The following is a 25382-nucleotide window of genomic DNA, read 5'->3' on the forward strand; positions in this document are numbered from 1 at the left end:
ATGTATCCCTTTCATGTCGATGTCTCTCTCTCTCTCTCTCTCTCTCTCGTCCTCTCTCTCCTTCCCACTCTATCTGAACAAAAAATGGAAAAATGTCCTCGGGTGAGGATAAAAAAAAAAAAAAGAACTTATGGTAGAGGAACTAAAACATGTCATTGAAGCCTTTGTGTGGACTGAAACAGTTGGAAAAACTGACATTTGCTATGAGAACTTTGAGAGCCTCTCCTCGGTATGCTTACTGAGTGCAGAGTCCATAACTTGATAATCAGTTTTGCTGCTGGTTATCACAAAGCCATGAGTGACTCACTGAAGCTCTATTTCACTATTTTCCCCCTGAGTGTAGAAATGATAATACTAGGCTGAGAGCTTCTATAATCCACAGATAAAGTAACTTTAAGAATATAGTTAATTATTTGAGGATTATAGGGTATTTTAATAACATATTGTGTCTTGTATAATATAATTTATTTTAGCTGAAGAGGTCATTTAAAATGTATTCCTTGGAAATCCACATTTCTCTGAAGCACCACTTGAGTTTTCTGAAGGAAAGTGTGCTCAGAGAAGCCTTGTCTCCTTTATGCTGTTCATTTTTCATCTATAATTTTAATTGGGTTAGCATTTTATTAATGTTCTACATCTTCTGACTACTGCTGTGTCCCACTAGAGATAATTCCATATAGCGATTATACTTTATCATTACTTTTGCACAGCAAATTCAGCATTTGTGAATAAAGAAGGATGTTCCCAACATTAGTTGTGACTTTGGAGTAGACTTTGGAGTCAGAGCTGGGCTGAATTCCTGTTCTATCTCTGTGTGCCTGGGGCAGGCTCCCTTATCACTCAGGGTCCACTTCCTCATCTGTAAAGTGGAGAATTGTAGGGTTATTTGGAATATAAATGGGGTAGTTTAGACTCAATAAATGGAAACTATTATTACTAATTGGGCTACTTTCCTTTTTACTAATATTAAAGGAATTGTTGGCACATGATTTTGATAACCAAAATAGAAAGGAAGAAAATTCACCCATAATTCCAACCAATAGCCACACGGCCAAGGCTGTACTTTTATTTGCTAGTTCAAATAATAAAGTTTTTGAGGACTTCCTTTGTGCCCCATAGTGGTAAGTGCTCCGCATTATCTCTAGCCTTCAAGGTGCCTCTCTCACTGAGGTAGTGTCATTCCATTTTGGGTTAAGAAGACCAAGGCTTAGAGAAGAGTTCAGCAGGTCACTGCTGGAGCAGGTCACTGCTGGAGCCGGCTGTTCAGGCCCGGGCAGTCTGACTCCAGAGGCCAGCCCGGCAGGGAATAAAGTTTATATTTGTACCTTCACTCTGTGCTGTTAGGTTAAACATACAGGCAGGAGTTGACTGGGGCTGACTCATAACTTCTTTGTATAAAAATAACAGTATTTGTATTTTATAATTATTACTGTGACCACCACATTTAAAAAACACCTTTTTATGGGAAAGTAAGAATAGGGAGGTCTCTTGTACCTTAACAAACAAGGCATTCACCTATAGTTTTATTAGTTGTGGCAGTAAAAATATGGTTTATATCTAAGTCATTAAGACTAATTTTTCCCTTTTTTTTACTAGAGATAAACGTAGTAAGGTAAATATAGGGTTTATAGTGAAAGAAAACTTTTCTTTAAAGTAGTGCTTCTTAAATCATCTGGTCAACCTGTTAAAATACAAACTGCTGCACCAGACCTGCAAAGATTCTGGTCTAGTAGGTCTGGGGCGGGGCCCAAGAACTTGTATGTATTTCTAATAAGCTCCTAAGTGATGCTAATGATTTCCAGCTAATGGGTTTAGTGAGGAAGCAAGTATTAGTGGTGGTTGTCCAAACTGTTGGCCTGACAGTGAGAGCACAGTAGCAGTGAGCACCCAGCTCTTGGTTTTTAAACACTACCCTCCCACCCTGGCTGGTGTGGCTCAGTTGTTAAAGCGGCAGCCCATGGACCTAAGTCTCCTGGTCAAGGACGTGTACCTCGGGTTGCAGGTTACATCTCCAGCCCCGGTTGGGGTGCATACCAGGGAGGCAGCCAATCGATGTGTCTCTCTCGAATGGCTCTCTCTCTTCCCCCCTCCCTCTCTCCCGCCCTCCCTTTTCCACTCTCTTTAAAAATCAAGGAAAAAAATCCTCATGTAAGGATTAACAAAAACAAAACAAAAAAAACACTATCCTCTCATAGAAGGAACCAGCGTTTTTTTGTGTTTTTTGGGGGAGTAGTTGATTTCATGGGTAGGGCAGGGAAAATACAAGATCAGACTGGAACACCTTGCGGTGCTTAAAATCAAGTCCTCGTGGCTAAAAGTTGGAACAATTTAAGCAACAAAATATAAATGAGAGTGTTGGATTTTAATGCATAGAATAAAATAAGTATCCATGAGTCCATACTAACATAGTTGATTAAATAAATAGGGGAGAAGGGACAACTCTTTTCTTACAGAAGAATTCCAGTGAATAAACACGGAAAGCAGAAGTAGAAACTCGCTATTAGACAAACAATACTGTAGTAATTACCTGTGATGCTCGTAGGTGGAATTTTGAGGAAAATCAAGATATCTGCTTAGTCTCAAAGTATCTCCCTCAAGATAATTATTAGCTACAAAGGAAAAATGTAACTTACCAGTGGAGATACCGTGTTCACCAACTGATTGAGCTTAACATCACCAGTGGACACCAGGAGCCCCATGCTAAGGTGCAGTTAGAACACATCATCATTTTTGTGGTGTTGCTCTTGTCAGAGGTGCATAACCTCTTCTTCTAATCATGAGGAAAATTATACAAACCCAAATTGAGGGATATTTTACAGAATAACTGACCAGTACTTTTAAAAGTGTTCAGGTCACAAACACTGGGGAAGACCTCAAAAGACTGGTAAAAACCAAGAAACTGAAGATTGCAGACTTAGGAAAATTAACAACTAAATGGAATGTGTGATCCTGGACTGGACCCTGGAACAAAAAGAAAGACAGTAGTGGAGAAACGGATGAAATTTGAACAGTCTATAGTTTAGTTAATTGTGCCATTGTACCGATGTTAATTTCTTGTTTTTTATAATTGTACTTTAATTTTATGAAATGTTGACTTTAAGAGAAACTGGATAAAGGTATAAGGGAACTTGGCTCTGTTTTTACAACTTTTTAAAATTACAGTCATGCATCACTTAATGACACAGATACGTTCCGAGAAATATGTCATTAGGTGATTTTGTCATGTTAATATCATAGCATGCACTTACATGAACGTAGATGGTATAGCCCACTACACACCTAGGCTACATGGTCTCGCCTGTTGCTCCCAGGCTGTGAGCTCGTATAGCCTGTTACTGCACAAAACAACCTGAGATTAAATCAAGCACAAGAGAAAATGATGCAGTCGGAGACCTGGTAAACAGGAGATGTTTTACAGCAAACTTTTGTTTTTATAAGTAGAAAGAGTACACTCTAAAGATAAAAGTGTAGTAAATACATAAACTAGTAACATACTATGTACTGTACATAACTGTACATGCTGTACTTTTATACAGTTGGCAGTGCAGTAGGTTTACACCAGCATCCCTGCAAACACGTGTTGGGCTAGTGTGTTGGGCTACGACATCTACACTGTCACTAGGCGATAGGAATTTTTCAGCTCTATTATAAACTCATGGGACCACAGGCTTAGAAGTGGTCCTATATGCGGTCTGTCATTGACCTAAATGTCATTATGTGACATATGACTAGTTAAAAAAAAAAGTTTAATAAAAACATGTTGGTGTTATGTAGATACTAAAGGTGATTAAGGGAGTTGAGCTAAAACCGGGGATCATTTATACTTCCCAACATCAAAAATCTCAGCAAACTCTTTGTGCGTTGCTTTTGCCTCTACTGGTCAACCTAAACCTGAGATACAAGCCAGGGGAGTTGGGAGGGAATAAGAAGAGTAAGAAGGGAAGGGAGACTTTCTGTACTCAGAAAATATATATAGTATCTGGAAAATTGTGAAAATAACATTACTGGCATATTATGACAGTGGATACGGTGAGAGGAAGTGGGGCCGACTTAGGCACTAGTTTTAAACACGGACACAAATAACTGGTACAAGTATAGAAACACCTAAGCTTGGCACTAGGTCTCACTGTTGAAAGCTGCATATTAACAAAAGGTTTAGCTGCCAGTGTTTTAAATCGAAACTGTAGACGGAATTTGAACCCTGGACTTATAGTCCATTAGGGCAAGGTAGATTGCATGCATGTACCAGTACATTTCTAAGCCACTATTCCTCTTTATGGTACGCTAGCAGTGCACACATACACGTTTTGTCATTTCCTGGGGTGAGGGGAGAACATTCTGCAGCTGTTGTTTAAGTCAGGATCATATTTTTCCTTTGGCTTATCTGTTCTCCATAAGAGGGAACAGTGTGTGTACGAAATAGTGCTGAAGATGGTCATTCGCGTGCCTTCTCTTGGTAACATTGAGATTTTGCCAAATTAAAAATAGTGCTTTGCCCTGGCCGGTTTAGCTCAGTGGTTAGAGCATCGGCCTGCGGTCCAGAGAGACCCGGGTTCGGTTCCCGCTAAGGGCATGTACCTCAGTTGCAGGTTTGTCCCCGGCCCTGGTTGGTCGTGCGGGTGGCAGCCACTCAATATGTCCCTTTCACGTCGATGTTTCTCTCTCTCTCTCTCTTCCTCTCTCTCCCTCCCACTCTATCTGAACAAAAAAAATGAAAAAATGTCCTCGGGCGAGGATTAAAAAAAAAATAGTTCTTCACAAAACTTAGGTTGAAGACTTTTTGCAGGAGCGTTTATTTTCATAATATATTTTTAACAGAGAATTTAGTTTATGTGAATTTAAAAAGAACAGTGATTGATTCCCTTTTTTTTTTTTTCACACTCCTTCATCTCTCATCATCTAAATTCTGAACTAGTTGTGAAAGATGAAATTCTAAAGATTTCACTTTAGAGTGCTTGGAACTTTAGAGAAACTGTCTTGTACAAAAAAATAAAGTTTTTGATTACTCATTAGACTTCGTATAGAAGAAAATATTTAAAATGGGAACTCCAGATGCTTTAAAGCACTTACATTTTTCCTGTGTGCCCTATATTTTGATTTTACATAGCATATGATGAGTCAGCTGAGACTGAAGTCTAAGGGATATACTTGCCTGGAAAAGTCACCCAATCCTGACTCATTCTGAAACTTCCATTATCCTACCACCAAAAAGAACAAAGGAATAGTATTCGTCTCTCAAGGACAGCTTGGAATTGGCTTACTAACGTCCATTCAGGAAATAGCAAAGAAATGAAATATAATCAGAATATTTAGAGAAGGTAATTGTTTAACATGTGTTAAGCTGCCATTGTTAATATATATATATAAAATTCAATAGATTAACTAAAACTGCATTTTTCTATTTTGGTGTTCAAGTGCTATTTTCTAATTCTCTAATCAAGTTTCAAGAAGAATATTAAATTTACTGCAGTTCTCATGCATACATAAAACCTGATTTGTGTTTTTCTTTTGTGTAGTATTTTGCATTAGGGAAGCTCTTTAAACTTTGGTTTTTGCCCACTGTTGTTGGTTAGGTTTGTTTGAAAATAAAGGCATTCCAGCTTCTTCTGCGGGCCTTCCTGAATTTCCCAGGCTCTTGGCAGGCGAACTTTTTATCTCCATCAACAGCCCTTAGCTTTTACCTAAAATTGCTTCCAGTCTGGATTCACTGGTCATCTGGAAGTCCTGTAAGATTGTTCTTTCTATATTCATAGAACTGGACATCGGACCTAGTACATAGTGGTTTTCTTAATAATTTAAACAGTTATGCTTAATAATCGGTAGATTAATGGTGGTTCTCTAGGTGTTTTCGGCATTTCTATAAGCCTGATAATAATCATAATTTACCTCTAATCAACTGCTTTTGACTTAGGCTAAAAACGTTGAGAAAGGAAACAACACCCAATGGTTCTGAACTATTTCAGATTCCTTTGGAAGTCTAAAAGTATGCAGTACTCTCTTTCCCCCAAAATGCATATGTATGCATAAAAATTTTTATGTGTAATTTCAGGGAGCTCAGGACTTCCTTAAACTTTTTGTGTGGAAGTGGAAAATTATGGGATAATTTCCCCCCACATCCACCTCAGTCAGTATATACACACAGTTGAGGAGTATCCTTCAAACTTTGCAAATAGTTTGTGGAGGCTTTCTAAGCTCAACTGTCACTGCTTCAGAAGGTGCTATTTCACAGTGGCTAAGAGTACAGGCTCTGGAGCCAGTCTGTCTGGATTCAGATACCAATTACTACATGACCTGTGTGACCGTGGGCAAGTTGCTCAACCTCTCTGTTTCTTCAAATGGATTATTGTAAGGATTGCATGAGTTAATATAATATAAAGTGCTTAGAACAAATGGTGGTTCTAAGATAGATAAGATTAACTATTGTTGTTAAGTATTAAAATCTCACAGACAGGACAACGTTGAATACCTGGCCAAGTGAGGTTCTCTGGACTGTCTGCCTCTTGCCTGGATTGAGGGTGCCTATCCTCGCTGCAGACTGATGCACGCCTCGATGTACTGTGCCGAGATAAACTTTCTTTTCCATGCTAACATTAGGGTAGGCCTGTTTTACCTTATTTCTGTGAAGATAGTTGCTTACTATTTCATGAGCAAAGCAAAGATCCAGATCTTTCTGTAGGACCTCTCTTTTCCTCGATAGGTCAGTCACCCACTTTCCCTCTGAGCAGAGGAGCTGCTGCTGCTCTTTTTATTCACAGTGTGACCGTTTTGTTTTCTTATTCATTTCTTTTTCTTGCCCATTGCTATTTCCTCTCTACTCTTTTTGTTAAATGATAAAAGATTAAATAGAGACTATGTGAGCTATTAGAATTTATGATTCAGAGGAAGAAAAAATATGATTGATTATCATCTCCATTGCATGCCCTCCCTTCTCCCATTAAAGGTAATAATTACCCTTGTGCTCATCTTTTCCTTTTTAACTTTGTTGCGTATTTATTCCTAAACAATATATTGAAACTTGGTGTAAATGGAAACTGTGTGTGTGTGTGGATTCTGCTTTTTATTTTTTAGCTCAATATTCTTGAGTTTCATCTATGTGCAGTATTTCATTGTATGACAATACTTCATTTTATTTATCCATTCTATTTGTTCATGGACACTTTAGCTGTTATTTTGCTACTATACACTATAACTACCATAAATAAATATTTTTATTCATGTTTTTAAATGCACAGGTGGAAATTTCTCTAGGGTACAAAAGCTAAGAGCGGGATTATTGAATCGTAGGAAATGCACCTCTTTGGCTTTACTGAGTAATGCCAAATTAACTTCAGAAGTCGTTGCTCTAATGTATGCTCTCGTGGTTAGGGTATGAGGATTCAAACTGCTGTTTATTCATTCAAGAAATGTTTATTGGGCATGTACAGCAGTAAATAAAAGGACAAAAAGTCCTCATCTCAAGGAGTTAATATTTTAATAGGGGCTAATAGCTAAAATATTTAATATATCAAAATGGTACATGTTTATGAGAAAAAATGAATAAAGCAAGGGGAAGGGATGTTATCTCGCTGCTCGTAGAGTCACGGGGGTTAGAGACTAAGGGATGAACTGCAGCCAGGAAGCTCTGGCTTCATGTGGTGAGGACATAAAAGGACATGGTGTGAGGAGAGGCTTGGTCCTGATGCTTCCCAGCAGATAATGTAGTGAAGCTAGGAGCTGTGTGGGGTGAGGGGTGGGGTAGAGTTTGAGAATTTGCCAGGAGCAGTTTTGAAGGCCCTCTTCACTCTTCCAGTAGTGATAAGGCTGAGGAATGAGGAAGGAGGCTGTAATAGATGGCGATCTTATTCTGAGCACTTAGTGCTTTAGGGCCCACTTTGGCTCTTGTCCAAACTGGTTTAAAGGCCCAGGGGAGGGGAGGGGCAGTCCTGTCTGGAGCATGTGGAACGGGAGTGTTCTCCTGATTCAGGAATACTTGGAACTCTAGTGCTTGCCTGGCTGCTGGAGTTGGAGAAATGAAGGGTGGGGTGGGGTGGATTGTATTCTGAGCATGGAGCTTAGGGCTTCCTCTTGACCCTGCCAATGGAGCTGTTTTGGGGGTAGTGGGGGGATTTGTCTAGAGTATGTAGAGCCCCCATTGTCAGGCTTGTTAATTATTGCCAGTCTGGTGGATGTGAAATGGTATCTTGTGGTATTAATTGCATTTCCCCTTTCACTCTAAAACTCCAGAGTTCTGCATCTTTTCAATGTCAGACTCGGTCTGACTTCTCAGTTAAACCCCATGATCATGTGGGTTCATCATCATGTACATGTTCTGCGTACTAGACACACAAGACTTCCCAGCACGACATCTGAAACTTTGACTCTGGTGGCTCTTGTCAGTAGACTTACAGGGAATTCCATTCTGCCCTGTGTTGCCACCACAAGGGTCGTGGAGTCAGGAACCCTACCATTTGTTCACTCTGCCCGAGCAGTTGAATTGGTTGCTCTCACCCTACATTGCTACCTAACCTCGGAAAAAAAAAAAAATCAATGTGTCTACACTGATATTTTCTGTACCTCATCTGGGGCTTCTATCAAAATATTGGCCCCATGTAGCAACCTTGTCAGAGGCTGCCCTTCAGTTGCCTTTTAAACTTGCTATTCTAAAATCTGAGAATCACAGCTACTGTTGATAGGCTGTTAGGAGAATGCTTTGGCTACCACAGCCAAGGCTGTAATGCCCTCTGCTTTACAGGCCGCACCTTTATCCAGTTTCAGCGCTCATGCTTCCCTGTGTCTCTTAGTGCTCACAGCATCAAAATTCACAAAAATAACCCTGGAGAAAGCTGGGGTACACAGTGTGCTCTGATGGTCTGTGGCACTCCCTAGGTGGCTCTCTGGCTGTTCTATACATCCTGCTACCCCCATGGTCACTTGTTACATTCATGCCATGGAGGACGACAAAGATGATGACATCTGCTAATTCCAACTGATTGACCGTATGTTTTCTAAGAATAGCTCAGGGCCAGTGCTCAGGACTGTGCCTTCCTTGCCTTCATACTTACAATGTGCACAAACCTCTGGGTTTCATTTTCAGCCTTCAAAAGGACTTCATCCAACTTCCTATTGTTTGCTATTAAGAACAATATTCAATTATTATTGAATAATTTTGTAGGCTTTGTCCTGGATGGACTGAAGTCTGTTATAAAAAGGCTGTCGCCATTGTTAATGTTCCCACATGTTACGGGAATACCATATATGTCATCCATTTCACAACAGAGATATACAGGAAATCTCAACGTCCTACCAGGTTAAACATGATTACTCAGACCTTATTACCCTAAAGTGTAAAAGGAGCAGAAAAAGGAAACGTAGTCCTAAAAAAAATTAAGCTAATGCAAATCTTAAATGAACCAAAACCCTTCCTTGTGCCCAAATAAGCATAAGAATAACTCCCAACAGATAAATAGTTTGAACCCAGATGAAATTGTCGTGGGGAAACCTATGAGACAGTTCTCATCCACCTTGACTGACCCAACTGATTTCCAAATGCATGTTTCTAATAATATTGTGAGCAACTGAAAACCCATTATGAGTCGTCTGAAGTGTTATCATTTACAGGTATGTGAAGCATTCCCAGACCCTCCAACAACTCAGCATCAGCTACTTCTCTGACGGGGTCCTGATTAAGGTCCTCCCAAGAAAGACTTCATTGGATCCACGCCCAAGAGGACTCTCCCAGGTTTTCCTGACCCCCCCACATCGCTGTAAAGTGCCAAGACCTTAAGACTGGGGTACGTGTGTCACAGCGGCAAGAGTGCCAGCGCCCACAAAGACCCGAGGACCTGTCAGCTCCTCTCTTTGACCAAGCAGATAGAATAGCCAACCAGCAAAGCACAGTAAGCCAGTGCCTCTGCATGAGATCATCTGCTGGTTAACACACAAGAAAAAATAACTATTTAGACCAGAGCCCTAGCTTTTCTTGAGAAGCTGGAATTTGAAGGAGCTATTCTGAGATCTGGGCTCCTAGCAAGTGACTGATAACATTATAGACTGGATCGGTCGCTGAATTGAGAGACTGAGTTGTAATTGAGTGAAAAATAGACAACGAAATCTTGAAGAATTGCACGGAGGTGCAAGCTGAATTGAACTCTCTTCAAGTAATAGAAGTCGGACTTAAGAGACTGCTAAACCAGACCTGTGATAGGACAGATTATTTGAGTGTCTCTGTCATTGTTTCTTCTTACTGTTACGTTGCTTTCTGTGTTGTCACTCTGGCCCAAATGTTCTCAGATAATTCACATTGCCCTGACTGTGGACAACAGTGGTTCCCTAGTTTAGAACTAGGCCATTGGTTGTACCAAACTGAACTTATTGAAAATGAATGTTACCAAGTATTCTTAGACCGTATTAACAGAGCTGATTATTGCCCTGAGTGTTATCCTGATAATCCTGCTAATAGAAGCCTCGTTCTTCCTTGGTCTTTTCCACTTGAGTGGGCTCCCCAAAATCTTACCAGGTGGACCTTTGAAAAAGCTTGCCACCCATTTCTTCTGGGTCCTCCGCTGGTTAGAAAGCGGATACACGACTCCAGGATAGCTGGTTTTAATCCGGCGTTACAGTTAATTTTGACCAGAACAGATACAACCTTAAACAAAAAACTTGGCCAAAGCAAATAACTTCTTAAACTGTCAAAATCATGGAGACGCTAGAGGATTTTGTACTAGTAATCCAAGGAAGATGGAAACAAAAAATGATTTCTTTTAAATCTGATCCAGACTGTTACTACTTTGGGAAACTGCTTAAATTGTTGGATCTGCTATTGTAGTCTACACCTATTTTCTCAGCATGAATTCAGTCAGTGTTCCGGCCAGACTGTTCATCTAGAACCAGAGTATTTCATGTCTCCTGCCTATGTTTTGGAATTAACTTACCCCTCCTAAAAAGCTCCACAACCTAATTATTGACATAGGACAAGTAGTCCTGGAGGGGATGCCCTATACTGTGTATATCATATTTCTAGTGATAGCTTCTAAGGGAAAGCATCTTCATTGTAGCTGGATTCTAGATTGTTTTGGTAAAAGAACTAACATTTTAATAAGAAACTACATTGTTCTAAATTCCACCTCATATATTAATCAATGATTTTATATATAATTTATTCATATATAGTCATATATTCGTCATTGGCTCTATTTGGCCTCAGTGTGGCTTTGACATTATTGATAACTGGTCACCTTCAGAGAAATGACATTCTATCAGACAACATGTACATAGGTTACACAAAAACATGCAGAAATGGCCCTGGCCGGTGTGGCTCAGTTGGTTGAGCATTGTTCGGTGCGCCGGGAGGTCGCTGGTTCGGTCCCCAGTCGGGGCACTTGCCCAGGTTGGGGCCTCCCTCATATGGGAGGCAACCGATCGATGTTTCTCTCTCACATTAATGTTTCTCTCTCTCTTCCTCGCTCTCTAAAAATCAATAAAAATATATTTTTTAAAAACCATGCAGAAATGCCACTGTCTACATTTACTTGGCTCTACATAAACAAAGACTGACCTGTCTTTGTGGTGACAGAACGCCCTACCAGGAAATGGAAAAGTGCCTGTGTGAGAGAGGTGACCTCCAGGAGTTACCAAGCTCCGCTTGGTCCGTATTAGCAGTCTGGGGGAAGCATCTTCCTTAAAACTAAGGTCTGTCTGGACACGAGCCACATTCTGGCCTTCGCCTGTTGGTGAGAATCATAGAACCAGAGTTCGGGTTAAGAAACTTAGAAAAAAACTGTTGAGAACATCTCAGAGGCCACCGAACAAGTTTAGAATTCCACTCGAGATGCTAGATAACCCAGTGCTTGTGTAGCCACCCAACAACGTTCTTAAGGTCCCAGGTTCTTTCTGTTTTTCCCCTCTGGGATCCTTATCGCATTGGCTTTTGTCCTCCTGGTGTCCTCAGTGGTTACAGTGTGGCTTGTTGCTGTGCCAGACATTTCAGTCCCAACGCTGGAAGTGGAGAGCAGAAGGCTTTCTCCTTTTAGTGCGCTGGCTTATAGGAAATCTTTCCCAAAAGCCCCTCGCTGGTTTCTTCTTACATCTCAGAAGGGACTGATTCCTAAGGGAGCCTGGGAAGCCAGGCAGAGGGGGAGGAGGGTGGCAGTGCCTGGGTGAGGCACATTGTCTCCCCTAATAAAACGAGGGCTCTTTCAGAAGGAAGTGAGGAATGAACAGCTGTTTTTATGCAAGAACTCATGCCTGCCACGTGTTGTGAAACCTGAAGTTATTTGTTAGTCTGTATAAAGAATGTACCCCAGAGATCTACCCTGTATCTTTCTGTCTCTCATGGTGGAAGTTCTCTCCTGTTAAATTGCTGAATAAACTGTGTGGACTGCTAAACTCAGTGAAGACTAGTAGTTTGTCATTAACCCTTGGTTAAGAACTCCTTCAGTTACCCTCTAGCTCGCTCCAGAAAGTGAACATTTACTTTGAGGTATTGCTTTTAAGGATGGTGTTATGATAATATATTGTCCCCTAAGTTTTTCAGATATATGCTAAGAAATACTCTCCATATGTACAATTTCAATTATCAGTGAAATAGAGAAAAGGTCTTTTGTTTTTGTTTTAACCAATCTCTCCTTTTAGTGGTAAAGACAAACCAAATGGATTTATACCATTGATTTTTAAATCAGTACCTGGATGAACTTGTCAAAACTTGCAAATTTCTTGATCTTACAGAAATTTTGATTCTTAGGTTGCTCATGAGGCCCAGGAATCTGCCTTAGGAGACTTCCTTTGGGGACCATACCTGGAGAAACACACTAGTGGATTAGCCCTGGTGTTCGATTATCTGGCTTAAAAAGGTAGAACTGAGTGCTTATAACGCTGCAAGGTAGTGATAGTTAAGTGTACTTTGCTGGTGACATAAAGAAATTTCCCATCAGACTGAAGGCCACTTGATATTTCAGGTTACAACTAAATCACATATTCCTCATTAATTAAATGCTTGCACCATTGTAGCCCTCCTCATAAACAGTTCTGTGTGGTGTCATCATAAGCCATGTGAGTATATGGGCAAAAGAAAGGAACAAAAAAAACCCTGAATTTAATATTACATTAAGAAGGGTATTTTGCCTTCAGACAATTCTCACATACCTCATATGGTTCACTCTCAGAAATAGCGTCATGTGGGAGAGTTCATAGAATTGAGCAAGGGAGAAAACTGAGAAAGCTTTGTAGCCCTTTAGCTTAGGTCATTTCAGTATGACTACACTTGGCTTAAAATATTGCAGATCATTCTAGAATACTCCATTTCAGAGTTATAAATAATGAATTTTAAAGTATAGGAATGTTCCTAAAATTAGTTTTCATGACAGGTTATCCGCTATTCTGGGTTGTGTGAGCCATATCCATCTCTGCTTCCATACTGTGGAAGGGTTGGTAATGTTACTTCTGTAATGTGGCCATTTTAAAAAAGGTTTGTTGTTTGTTTTTAAATATTTTTTTCTTTATTGATTTTAGAAAGAGAGGAAGGGAGAGGGAGAGAGAAATATAGAAACATCGATGAGAGAGAACATCACTTGGCCGTCTCCTCCCAGGGGATCGGGCCCACAGCCTGGGCACGTGCCCTGACTGGGAATCGAACCAGCGACCTCTTGGTGCATGGATTGACGCTCAACCACTGAACCACACCGTCCTGGCAATGGTGGCCATTTTAAAAATGACTTTTAGCCCTGGCCGGTTTGGCTCAGCGGTTGGAGCGTCGGCCTGCGGTCCGGGGAGTCCTGGGTTCGGTTCCCGCTAAGGGCACGTACCTTGGTTGCAGTTTGTCCCCGGCCCTGGTTGGGTGGTGTTGGTGGCAACCACTCAATGTGTCCCTTTCACATTGATGTTTCTCTCTCTCTCTCTCCCTCCCACTCTAGCTGAACAAAATATCAAAAAATGTCCTCGGGTAAGGGTAAAAAAAAAAAAAAAGACATTTACAACTACTTCCTGTTGTTTTGTGGCAGACCTGGGAGTAGAAGGTTATTGGAAACAGGCTGGGGCAGACGGGAAGGAAAATGTCTCCTCCGCTGAAAGCTGCCCCGGGTTATGGGTGACTGTGTTACAATTCATCTGTAAGTCATAGGAGGAGGAACCCCAGGCAAGCCCAGGCAAAAAAAAAGAAGGATGACATTCCATGAGTATGTGGCCATCAGCATATCAGACACCAGTAAAAGGGAGATGAGTCATGCCCCTCCAGCTCTCCAGTTCCCCGCAGCCGTGAGTCTCCATGAGTCCTGGGAATGCAACTCGAAAACAGCTCGATACGGGGAAATGATGGCCTTGCAGCCAGCACACCTGGGCTTGTCTTCGAATTCTGATTGTTGAGTGACTTGGGGCAGTTTAACCTCTGTATCCACTTTCTTCATCTGGAAAAGAGAAGGAATAATCATAGTTCATACATCATAAGATTAAGATGAAATGCATTGATACATAAAGTGCTTTGAAGGCTGCCTGGCCCAAAGAACGCGCTCAATAAATGTTAGTTCTTGTTGACGTGTATGTTTTAGGTTATTTTTCTCCACAGCAGGATTGTAAATTATTTGAGGGCCAAGATATCTGCTGCTTCTTATCTCTAGAGCCTAACATGGCATCATTCACTAAAATGAGCATTTAAAAATAGAAACAGCCTAGCCCTGGCCGGTTTGGCTCAGTGGTTAGAGAGTTGGCCCATGGTCCAGAGAGACCTGGGTTTGGTTCTTGCTAAGGGCACGTACCTCGGTTGCAGTTTGTCCCCAGCTCCGATTGGGGTTGCACGGGAGGCAGCCACTTGATGTGTCCCTTTCACATCAATGTTTCTCTCTCTCTCTTCCTCTCTCTCCCTCCCACTCTATCTGAACAAAAATGGAAAAATGTCCTCAGGTGAGGATAAAGATAGATAGATGAGAGAGAGAGAGAGAGAGAGAGAGAGAAAGAGAGAGAGAGAAGAGAGAAAGAAAGATAGAAACAGCCCTGGCCGGTTTGGCTCAGTGGTTAGAGCGTTGGCCTGCAGCAGTCCAGAGACACCTGGGTTCGGTTCCCGCTAAGGTCATGTACCTCGGTTGCAGTTTGTCCCCGGCCCTGGTTGGTCATGCGGGAGGGAGGCAGCCACTCGATGTGTACGTTTCACATCAATGTTTCTCTCTCTTCCTCTCTCCCCCTCCCACTATCTGAACAAAAAATGGAAAAATGTCCTCGGGTAAAGATAAAAAAAAAAAAGAAACAAAGATGTATACTTATTGGGCCCTGACTGCCATACATTTGTCATGGTGGCATTTATATCTAAACTACCATCCTAGATTGACTGATTCTCTTACGTCCTTCTCAGCTGCTAAACTTCTAATTTCTTCTTTTTTAAAGCAATACTTACATCTTAGTGTTGCAGATATCAGTCTTCCTGATGCCTGCCTCTTCCCTCCTCTGTAGGTCTCCTCCAGGTCTCCATCCCCTCCCCTCCTCCTGCCTGGTCCCACGGCCAGACTAGAGGTTTTCAGGATGGAGTAGAGGTTGGGTGAGGTCCTGCTGTTTCCCAGAAGCTTTTCCTTGTCCTATTGCTCCCAACCGGTTGTGACAAAATGTATGGGAGACCGCAGTTGAATGGTGACTGGAATGTAAGTTCATTGCATGTGGGCTCAAAGGGTTACCATTACAGGCCTTTTCTTTTGATCATTTTCCCCCACGGAAGCTAATATATTTTATTTTATTACTCGTTAAAAAAACTATTAACTACATCCAACATATAGAAAAGTGCAGAAAATGTCATTCACCTATGGACTCAGATCACACGAACATTTTGCCACATTTATCTCTGTTCTTTCTTTTAAAAGATACTTTACAGGTACAGTTGATGCCCGTCCTTGTTCTCAGCCTATTCCTGTCCTTCCTTCCACAGAAGCAAGCACTAAATGGAAGTTGATGTTTATTCTTTTTGTGTTTATTTTTTATGTATATTTAAACAATGTACGGAGCAATAAAAGGAATCGGATACATTCAAGTTTTTATTAGTCATGACCTTTATATATAATATGTAATATGCATCAACTTGTAGAGTTACCCTTACAGCATTTAATTTTGTATGTCAGAGTCTGCTAAACTTGCAGGTGTTACTGCAGTGCAAAGGTCATTTGGTGTACATGCCAGTGAACACCTACCAGGCTGTCACAGCACTGTCATTGGTACAGGGAGATGGTGCACAAAGGCCACATCTGCAGAGGAAGCTTCTCTGTAGAGAAGCCCCAGGACATTGAAACTAAGGCATTCCTCGTTCTACCGTCTGATGCACCCCCATGAATGGAGGATGAAACCTCACTGCCTTAACCTGTCTCAGGCCCTCCTGGGGATAAAGTAAGATGCTGAAAGGTTTGCTGTAGATTTCAGGGTCACAGGGAAGTGGAGATAACGGCCAGTGACGAGCCCAAGTTTTACTTACGTGGTAAAATGGGTCATCACCTCCACATACGAGGCATCGAAAACCAGCATTTAGTGATTGAACTTGAAAGGATTTCACTAAATGTAAATGTCGTTATGACATATGAAGCACACGGGGTCTCCATCAGTTCATTTTTGCAAAAGATCCCTTCAAAAGACCTTTTTTGGACAGACTTACGGAATGGTGTTTCCTAGAGCTGCAGAAAATCTCCAACATCCTCATTCCCATCAGGCCGAGGCTCTGCCTCACTTCCATTATGCAATCCAGAGACTCCTGATGCGTGCCCTTCCTGGTATGGACTGGACACAGTCAAAAGGTCGACCTGCTTCTGGGATAGTGGCCTCCAGATCTCCCAGATCCCCCAGCATGTGACTTCTTGTGAGGACGTGTCAAGAAGGGCTATGGAGGGAATACCACTCCAGCTACGAACTTACGAACACGATACGTTACAGAGGGCCTGAATGCAGTGCACTTCAGGAGTGGCATGTACCGTGACACCAGAAAGGTGTATATTGAACATTTGTAAGATTATAGAAATACCTGTGACAGTTCCTTTGCAGGTTGTTTATTGGCTGCAACCTAGTAATACATTTTGTTTCCAAGTAGTACATTTTAAAGTTTATTGAGGATATGCTACATGCAATAAAATGTACAGATTTTAAATTTAATGACAATTGTAACCACTGCCTTGATAAAGAGTTTCTGGACCCCGTTTTCTCCTGCCCTTTTCAGTCAGCGCTTCTTTCCCTGGAACCACTGATGTTTTTGTCTCTGAGGTCCGTGGGTCTGCACCAACAGGAAGGAGGCCTGTCCCTGAGTCCTCCCTCCCTTCCGGTGTATAAGTGGCGCACTGTTCATTCACTTACTCATGTATATTATTTTCAATTAAAATATGGAGTTCTTACTCTACACCAGGCACTATGCTAGGCATTTGGGATTAAAATTTTAACTGCTGAAGTTAAATTTTACAAAAGTGTACAGTGAGGAAGATACAAAGAAGGCTGGTTGGCTGGCCTTTCAAAATATAACACTTTACAACACTCTTTCATATTTATTTTTGTGGGTTTTTAAAAATTGAATTAAACTTGTTATATAACATCATATAAGTTTCAGGTGTACAGCATTATAATTCAACATCTATATATACACAAAGTGATCACCACCAAAAGTCTCATTACCATACTCCACCTCTGGTAACCACCAGTCTATTCTCTGTATCTGTGAGCTGTGAGTTTTGTTTTGTTTGTTCATTTCTTTGTTGGGTTTTTTTTAGATTTCACATATGAGTGAAATCATACAGTATTCGTCTTTCTCCGTCTGACATATTTCACTTAGGTCCATCCATGGTGTCGCATATGGCAAGATTTTATTCTTTTTTTTATGACAGAGTAGTATTCTATTGTATGTACCACATCTTTATCTATTCATCTATTTAAAAAAAAATTTTCTTTAGTGATTTTAGAGAGAGGGGAAGGGAGAGTAAGAGAGAGAGAGAAACATCCATGAGAGAGAACATCAATTGGCCACCTCCTGCATGCCCCCCACTGGGGATTTAGCCCACAACCTGGGCATGTGCCCTGATCAGGAATCGAACTGGCGACCTCTTGGTGCGTGGGTCGACGCTCAACCACGGAGCCACACTGGCCGGGCTATCTATTCATCCGTTGATGGACATGTAGGTCGTTTCCATATCTTGACTATTGTAAATAAAGCTGCAATGAACATACAAGTGCCTATATCTTTTTAAGTTAGTGTTTTCATATTCTTTGGACAAATATCCAGAAGTGGAGTAGCTGGATCATATGGTAGTTCTATTCTTAATTTTTTGAGGATCACATATTTTTGTATTTTTAATCCCCATAGCAATCTTGAATCATTTTTACAGATAATGAAGGTTAAGTAACTTTGGATAGTATTGTTTTTGACAAAAAGTAAGATTTAACTATAAAATGGTATAACTTTTTACTGCTTACAAATGGCCTCTGCTTTTGATTCCTTTTGTAGGTAGCTCAAAATAATGTATATATCCGTGGTCTTTGCGTACAGCCTAAAAAGGCATGGTATAAAGAGCTACTTCTCTGTATTTTGCAAAACAATACCAACTCAGGAGGCAGTGAGGAAACTCGGAAGGAGTATTTCCTCCTCCAGGTGCCTCCGCTTGCAGGTAGCCCTGTGCCCTGTTACTTGTGAGGGATGAGCTGCTGCCAGGCAAACTCAGACATGAATACGGACAGATGGAACATCAAGGGATGTGCAGGGAGGAACTCGGCAGTGCCTTGAATTTCTACTCTTAGACTTGCTTTTTATTTCAGTTTCATAGATACGCTCTTTAAGATTCTGGTCGCTTGGTCTTCACTTTTTATATCCTTTCCACCCCATGGGAATGTACTGGGAGATTCTGCATTCAAAGCCACTGATCTGAAGCTTTCTTCTGTTTGTAGCTAGACGGGGTGTGATCCTCCAGAAAGGCAGAAAACATTCTTTTCTTCACTAGAAGAAGTTTCAGAGAGGAAATATGACTTAAACAAAACAGATTTAATAAGCTGAAATTGGCATTTCTTCCACGCATGACTAAAAAGTCATTGAAATTTGTTTCTGTTTTATTTTAGTGACTGTATAACATACATGCTTTGCTTCCTGCACTCACGGGAAGCATGAGTCTGTTGGGACTTGGGACAAGAAGAAAACCAGACTCCTTCACGAGGAAAACCAGACACTAAGCAGAAGTTTCCCAGGGTCTGGAGAGAGAAGGAACATGGCGGAGAGAGCACGTGGGGACCCGCCAGAGGGTAAGAGTTTGTCCCGCGCTGGGCTTGGTGCTGTGGACACTCGCCCGCGCTGGGGGACGTCGCTGATGACTGAAACTTGAAGTTTGGGAGTAAAAAGGAAATTAATGTCATGGATTAATTTGTTATGGTTATTCTGATTCTTTCAGATTTACTGAACTTTACCATAATACCAGACCTTGATGATAAGAAAGATGAATGTTTTGGAGACTCCAATTGTAGGAACCTGTAGTATTGGGAAAATGCAGTGACTCTTAAAAAAGATTGTAGACAAATCTTTATTTAAAAAATCAAGATGTTTTCAAAGATTAAGAAAACAGTGATATGCTATATAGTGAGAGGGAAATCTTTCAATTATAGGGAAAGACGAAATTTAAATTCATCCTACTCATGTGTATATAGAAGATATACAAAATAGGCAAAATATGAAGTAGATTTTGCAGAAGAGAAGAAAGGCATATTTATTTAAATCTTTTACTAAGGACTTTTTTAAAAAAATACAAAAGTAGAACAGTATAATGAACCCCCAGGTACTCAACACCTAACTTCAACAATCGCCTACATAATGCTGAACTTGTGGCCTGTCTTGGAACATTTCAATGTGAAGATATTGCATCATTTTATTTGTAAATAGTTTTATTTTTCCTCTTAGAAGTAGATTTTTTTTTCAAAAAACATAACAAAAATAGCATTATCACAACTAAAAAATAAATTAATAGTTATTCCTAATACCGTCACATATCCAGTGAGTATCCACATTTACCCAGTTCTCTGTTTTTTGGGTTGTTTTTCCTTTCTACAGTGGAGTCACACACTGCATTTGAATGATATGTTTTAAACTGCTTAATTCTTTTAAGTTTTATTATAGAAATTTCAAACATAGAGAAGGAGAGAGTAGATGAACCCAAGGAGCCATCAGACAGCTCCCTCTGCTGTCAGCGTGTGGCTGACAGCGCGTCCTCTGTGCTCTCTCCTCCTTTCGGTGCCATTTAAGTGAAGCAAAGTCCGGACAAAAAACGTTAGCCATAAATACTTGGATACTTATGTCTAAAATACAAAGGTTCTTTTTAAAAAACATTATCGCAATACCTTTATTACTGTAAAAGGTGAACAAAAATTATTTAGCATCATCAAATATCTGGCATTCAGATTTCCTGTCTTACAAATGTTTAACAGTTGATTTCTTTGACACTGGATCTAAACAGTGTCACCCACACATTGCATTTGGTTGGTGTGTCTCTTTGAAGTCTCTCTTAATCAGCAGGTCGCCTCTCATTTTTCTGTTCTTGCTAAAGTTGGTTTTATTTCTGGCCATTCCTAAATAAACAAATTCTTTTGTCCCTTGGAATGTCCCACTTTCTGGATGTTACTGATTACATTCCTGAGGCATACTTTACTACATGCCTGTCTCTGTATTTCTGGGAACCTGGTAGTTAGCTCTAGAAGCATGATCAGATTCCTGTTCAGTCTTGCAGGAAGACTTCCTAGGTGGTGCATTGTGCTTCCTACTGCATTGAATCGGGAGGTTAGTGATGCTTGGTTTTCCCTCTGTGTGATGTTAAGATTGATCAGCTGTTTCAGCAGTTGTCAGTCTGGTCATCCATTAGGAAATTCCGCACCAGGTTTTTGCATAATGGTTTTAGTTACTACAGTTGATGATTACCTAGATCCATTATTTCCTTAGGGAAGAGGATGTATTTAATACAACCAAAAGTTGGTTCTGTCATTCAGAATAGTTTTACATTAGTATTATTTGTTAAATTTATTAACATGATAATATATCTGTTTGTTTTGTTTTAACTTCCTTTAGTGGATATTAAGAGAAATAATGTGGAAGAATGCCTTGTAAACCATAAAAATCTATATAAATATTTTTTATTATTAATCAGGGACTTCGTTAAAATACAAAAAAGGGAATTTTTTTTTTTTCAATAAAAATGATAAATTTTTATCTCCGTAGACTCTCAAAAGGATTTGGAAAATGACCCATCAATAAATTCTCAGGCACAGGAGACCACAGTCACAGCAAGGACCACTGAAGATGCACAGACCCTAAGCCCTGCCTCTGGTTTCAACAAAGACCACCAAGAGGTAGAAACAATAGGTCCAGAGAGTGCAGATACAGGTGATCTATCAGAAAGTCCAGATGAAACAAATGGGAAATATCCGAAGGATAAAACAGAACGTGAGGCCAACCAGAGTTTTCAGGATGGCGAACAAGGACATCAACTCTCTTCAAAAAGTCTAGGTGAAGAATCCTTGCATCCTGAAAGTCTGGGTGAAGAATCCTTGCATCCTGAAAGTCTGGGTGAAGAATCCTTGCATCCTGAAAGTCTGGGTGAAGAATCCTTGCATCCTGAAAGTCTGGGTGAAGAATCCTTGCATCCTGAAAGTCTGGGTGAAGAATCCTCGCATCCTGAAAGCCTGGGTGAAGAATCCTTGCATCCTGAAAGTCTGGGTGAAGAATCCTTGCATCCTGAAAGTCTGGGTGAAGAATCCTTGCATCCTGAAAGTCTAGGTGAAGAATCCTTGCATCCTGAAAGCCTGGGTGAAGAATCCTCGCATCCAGAACCCAAATGTTCTCCAAGAGACGAGGCAGATGCACAGTTCGGGAGCAGCTCCACAGGCCTCCCTGCTGAAGTGAGCAACAGACCTGGAGCTCCTCGGGAGCCACCTGCTGTAGATGCCCAGGGTGCCCAGAGTCGTGATCATCCCACCGCAGGGCTGGAGGACCAGGGTGGACTGAGGAGGCGACTGGTGGAGCCAGGTGAGAGGGCCCACTGACCTGTCCTGTTTAGTATTGCTCTGTCAGTAGGACACAGCATAGGTCAGAGCCCTTTCCAGAGAACATCTCTTTCCTTGGGCCTTGCCCAGGGTCACAAAGAGTTATGACTGAGCCCTGGCCGGTTTGGCTCAGTGGTTAGAGCGTTGGCCTTCAGTCCAGAGAGACCCGGGTTCGGTTCCCACTAAGGGCATGTACCTCAGTTGCAGTTTGTCCCCAGCCCTGGTTGGTTGTGTGGGTGGCAGCCACTCGATGTGTCCCTTTCATGTCGATGTTTCTCTCTCTCTCTCTCTCTCTCTTCCACTCTATCTGAACAAAAAATGGAAAAATGTTCTCAGGTGAGCATTAAAAAAAAAAGTTATGACTGAGTTGAGATTAGAATGGGGTTTCTTATCTTCTAGACAAGCTCATCCCATTACGTGAAATAAATTGTATTTTTTTGTTGTTAATCCTCACCTGAGGATATTTTTCCATTGATCATTTTAAAGTGGAAGGGAGGGAAGGATAGAGGGAGGGAGAGGTGGGGAGAGAAAAATACAGATGCGAAAGAGACACATTGATTGATTGTCTCCTGCACAACCCCAACCAGGGCCAGGGATCCAACTCACAACCCAGGTATGTGCCCTTGACGGGGAATCGAACCCGCAGCCCTTCAGTCCGAGGGGCCGACACTCTTAACAGCTGAGCCAAACTGGCCAGGGCTAATCTGCATTTTAAAATAGTGTTTTCATTTATTTACTGTTTGTATTAATGCAGTATGATGGAAAAAAGGGGCATGATTTAAAAAATTTACCTCTGGCTTTTTCTTTCTCATGAGCATGTTTTCACTTACAGTTTTAAAAATATTTTAGTTTTGGGGGAACTAAATGCTACAGAAATAAAGAGGTGGGAAATTTAAACACTAGCATCAATGGTTCAAGTGCCCTTAGTGCAGTCATTTTAGTTTTATAGGACTTTGAGTAAATCAGTTAATTTTTCTATATCTGATTCCCCCTACTTGCATGTTAAGGAGAACAAGTATCATATCTTCTCTTATGAAGAAAGTAGTTACAATGTGCTAAGTTCTTACTGGAACCCAAGGGCCATGGATTCTGCTTGTGCCCTCCTCCCACCTGGATGACCTTGGGCAAGTCTCTTAACTTCCTGATAGTTTAGTGTCCTATTTGTAGAATAAAGAAGTTGGACAAAGACATCCAGCTGGTCTCTTCTGGCTCTCACCTGTGGTTGTATGTGTGAATTTGTGTTGTATAAGTAAGTACTCTAAAGAGCTCAGTCTGAATGCCTGTTTGTCAGTGCAGAGGAACATAAAATATAAGACATTCTATTCATCAGAGGCTTGACTGAGGGCTAGACAGTCATGTCTCACTCTAAATCAGTGCTTGATCTCAAACACTCTGTTTCCCTCGTTAATCATTAGAAGAGTCTGTAACTTCAGTGAAGGCAAGGACTACGTCTCTCTCATTGTGTTTCTGGGGCATCTGGAACTGCAGAAATGAATGAGAGTTGTCTGGGCCATTTATCTGCCATCAGAATTTCACTGGTATGCAGGTTCACTGAGTAGAGGAAGAAAATGTTTTAAAACTATTTATTTGTGGGAAGCAACTAATGATAATGGAATGAACTAATCTAGGAGATGAGAGACCTTGTTCTTATCTCAGCTCAGCCACATTTCTTTTTATCCTCACCCGAGGACATTTTTCCATTTTTTGTTCAGATAGAGTAGGAGGGAGGGAGAGACAAACATCAACGTGAAAGGGACACATCAAGTGGCTGCCACCCACACAATCCAACCAAGGCCGGGGACAAACTGCAACTGAGGTACGCGCCCTTAGCAGGAACCAAACCCGGGTCTCTCTGGACCACAGGCCAGCGCTCTAACCGCTGAGCCAAACCGGCCAGGGCTCAGCCACATCTCTTTATGTGACTTTGGGCAAAGCCCGCAACATCCTTGGATCTTAATAGGTAAGGTTGGGGCTGGAGTAGGTGATCATTCAAGATCCTCCAGTCCTTAAATTCTGTGATATGATAGTTTTAACATCTGTTTTTTGGTGATATGACTAAATGAACTATCCTTTGCAGGTGAAGATGATTCTACTTCTTCATGTTAATACAGTATGACACTTGAGTTGTTTCCAGTGAGGGTTATGGGCAATAGTCAGCGTTCACTGTTGTATGAGGTACCTGGCTGGGGTCAAGGACACATCTACAATCTAGAGCAGGGGTCGGGAACCTTTTTTCTACCAATATCCATTTGGATATTTATAACATCATTCTTAGGCCACACAAAATTATCATCTTAAAAACTAGCCTGCTATATTTGGTCAGGCTAATTCGGGGTGTGTGTGTGATGTTAGCTGGTATTGATTTCGAGGGCCTTATACATCCTGAGGGCCAGACGTTCCCCACCCCTGGCTAGAGTGACTTAGCTTACAAAATACTGCCCTCCGTTTTACCCACACATTTTAAGATTGGTGTCCCGCCCCACGACTACATTTTTATACAGTTGATAAATATTCTGAACCTTGTCTTCCCTGCTTTGTATACATACCTCCTTCACTAAGAGTCCAGACCTGCCTTTGTAAGCTATTTTGCAAGTGCACAGTAATCTCTCCCGGCTCCCAACTTAGTGCCTCTGCTATTTGTACTGTCTAAAAACAATGTTCTTTTCCCCCAGAAGCTGGAAGTCATCAACAAGAAACACAAACATTGGAAGGAAACAGAGAGAACGTGCAGGATGCCCTAAGAAACATTAATGTAAAGGATTATTTGAGCTATGGTAAGAGCAAAGCTGGTCTTGGTACAGTGTTGATTCACATTCAGAAAATACCTAGAAAACTTGCAGATTTAAACAGTTTAATCATGTTTTTAAAAAAATGTTTGGTAGTAGGTAACAGGAAAATAGAGCAATAGAGTTGCAGTTTTTTCTTTAGGGGTGCTGGCTGCTAGTTCACCATCCTTAACAAAATGGGAATTCCCGCCGGAGGAAAGACATTTCATAAACAAGAAACTAAAACTGCCTTTCAGTTAGAGACGATTACCCTCTTAAGTGGCATTTTTACATTTTGACCTTAAAAAAAAAAAAAGGCCTGTTTTGGATGGTAGGTACTTTGAGAAGGTAGAAAATCCCTATAGTTCATTTCTAAATCACATCTTTATATTGTAGCAACATATTATAGCAACAAATGTACAAAATGAGCTTTTACCTTTTAACAAAGATATTGTATCTTCAAATAATTAAATCTAAGAAATCAGAGGAAGTCTGGTCGAGTTTAGAGCAGAAAGTTGAAAGGATTCTGGCAAAGGAAACGTCCCAACAACCCTTGAGTCCAGCAGCATCTCTGCCTCAGTTCAGTCCACCACAGGCTGTATTTCTGACTCACGCTCTCTCATTTCATCGTTT

At 41.0% G+C, this 25382-nt stretch overlaps 2 protein-coding genes across 5 annotated transcripts in view; both read left to right on the forward strand.

Moving 5' to 3' along the window:
• Positions 1-25382, forward strand: part of LOC118637257 (torsin-1A-interacting protein 2-like) — a 30523-nt gene that overhangs the window by 1087 nt on the left and 4054 nt on the right. Inside the window, exons 2-5 of one of the 4 annotated variants that reach the window (XM_036272518.1) lie at positions 19024-19203; positions 21161-21448; positions 21479-21967; positions 24657-24758. In XM_036272518.1, coding sequence (XP_036128411.1) covers positions 19170-19203; positions 21161-21448; positions 21479-21967; positions 24657-24758 — 913 coding nt within the window. In that variant the 5' untranslated portion in view covers positions 19024-19169. Of the gene's footprint in view, positions 1-9660; positions 9771-15428; positions 15597-19023; positions 19204-21160; positions 21968-24656; positions 24759-25382 lie in introns of those variants that run through there. The other 3 variants (XM_036272516.1, XM_036272517.1, XM_036272515.1) reach the window with 3 other exon arrangements.
• On the forward strand, positions 9764-11338 carry LOC118637259 (torsin-1A-interacting protein 2). The gene has a single exon (XM_036272519.1). The coding sequence runs from the start codon at positions 10260-10262 to the stop codon at positions 10653-10655; it is 396 nt and encodes a 131-aa protein (XP_036128412.1). The 5' UTR covers positions 9764-10259; the 3' UTR covers positions 10656-11338.

This window comes from Molossus molossus, unplaced genomic scaffold (genome assembly GCF_014108415.1).
Source record: "Molossus molossus isolate mMolMol1 unplaced genomic scaffold, mMolMol1.p scaffold_m16_p_20, whole genome shotgun sequence".
Taxonomy (NCBI): domain Eukaryota; kingdom Metazoa; phylum Chordata; class Mammalia; order Chiroptera; family Molossidae; genus Molossus; species Molossus molossus.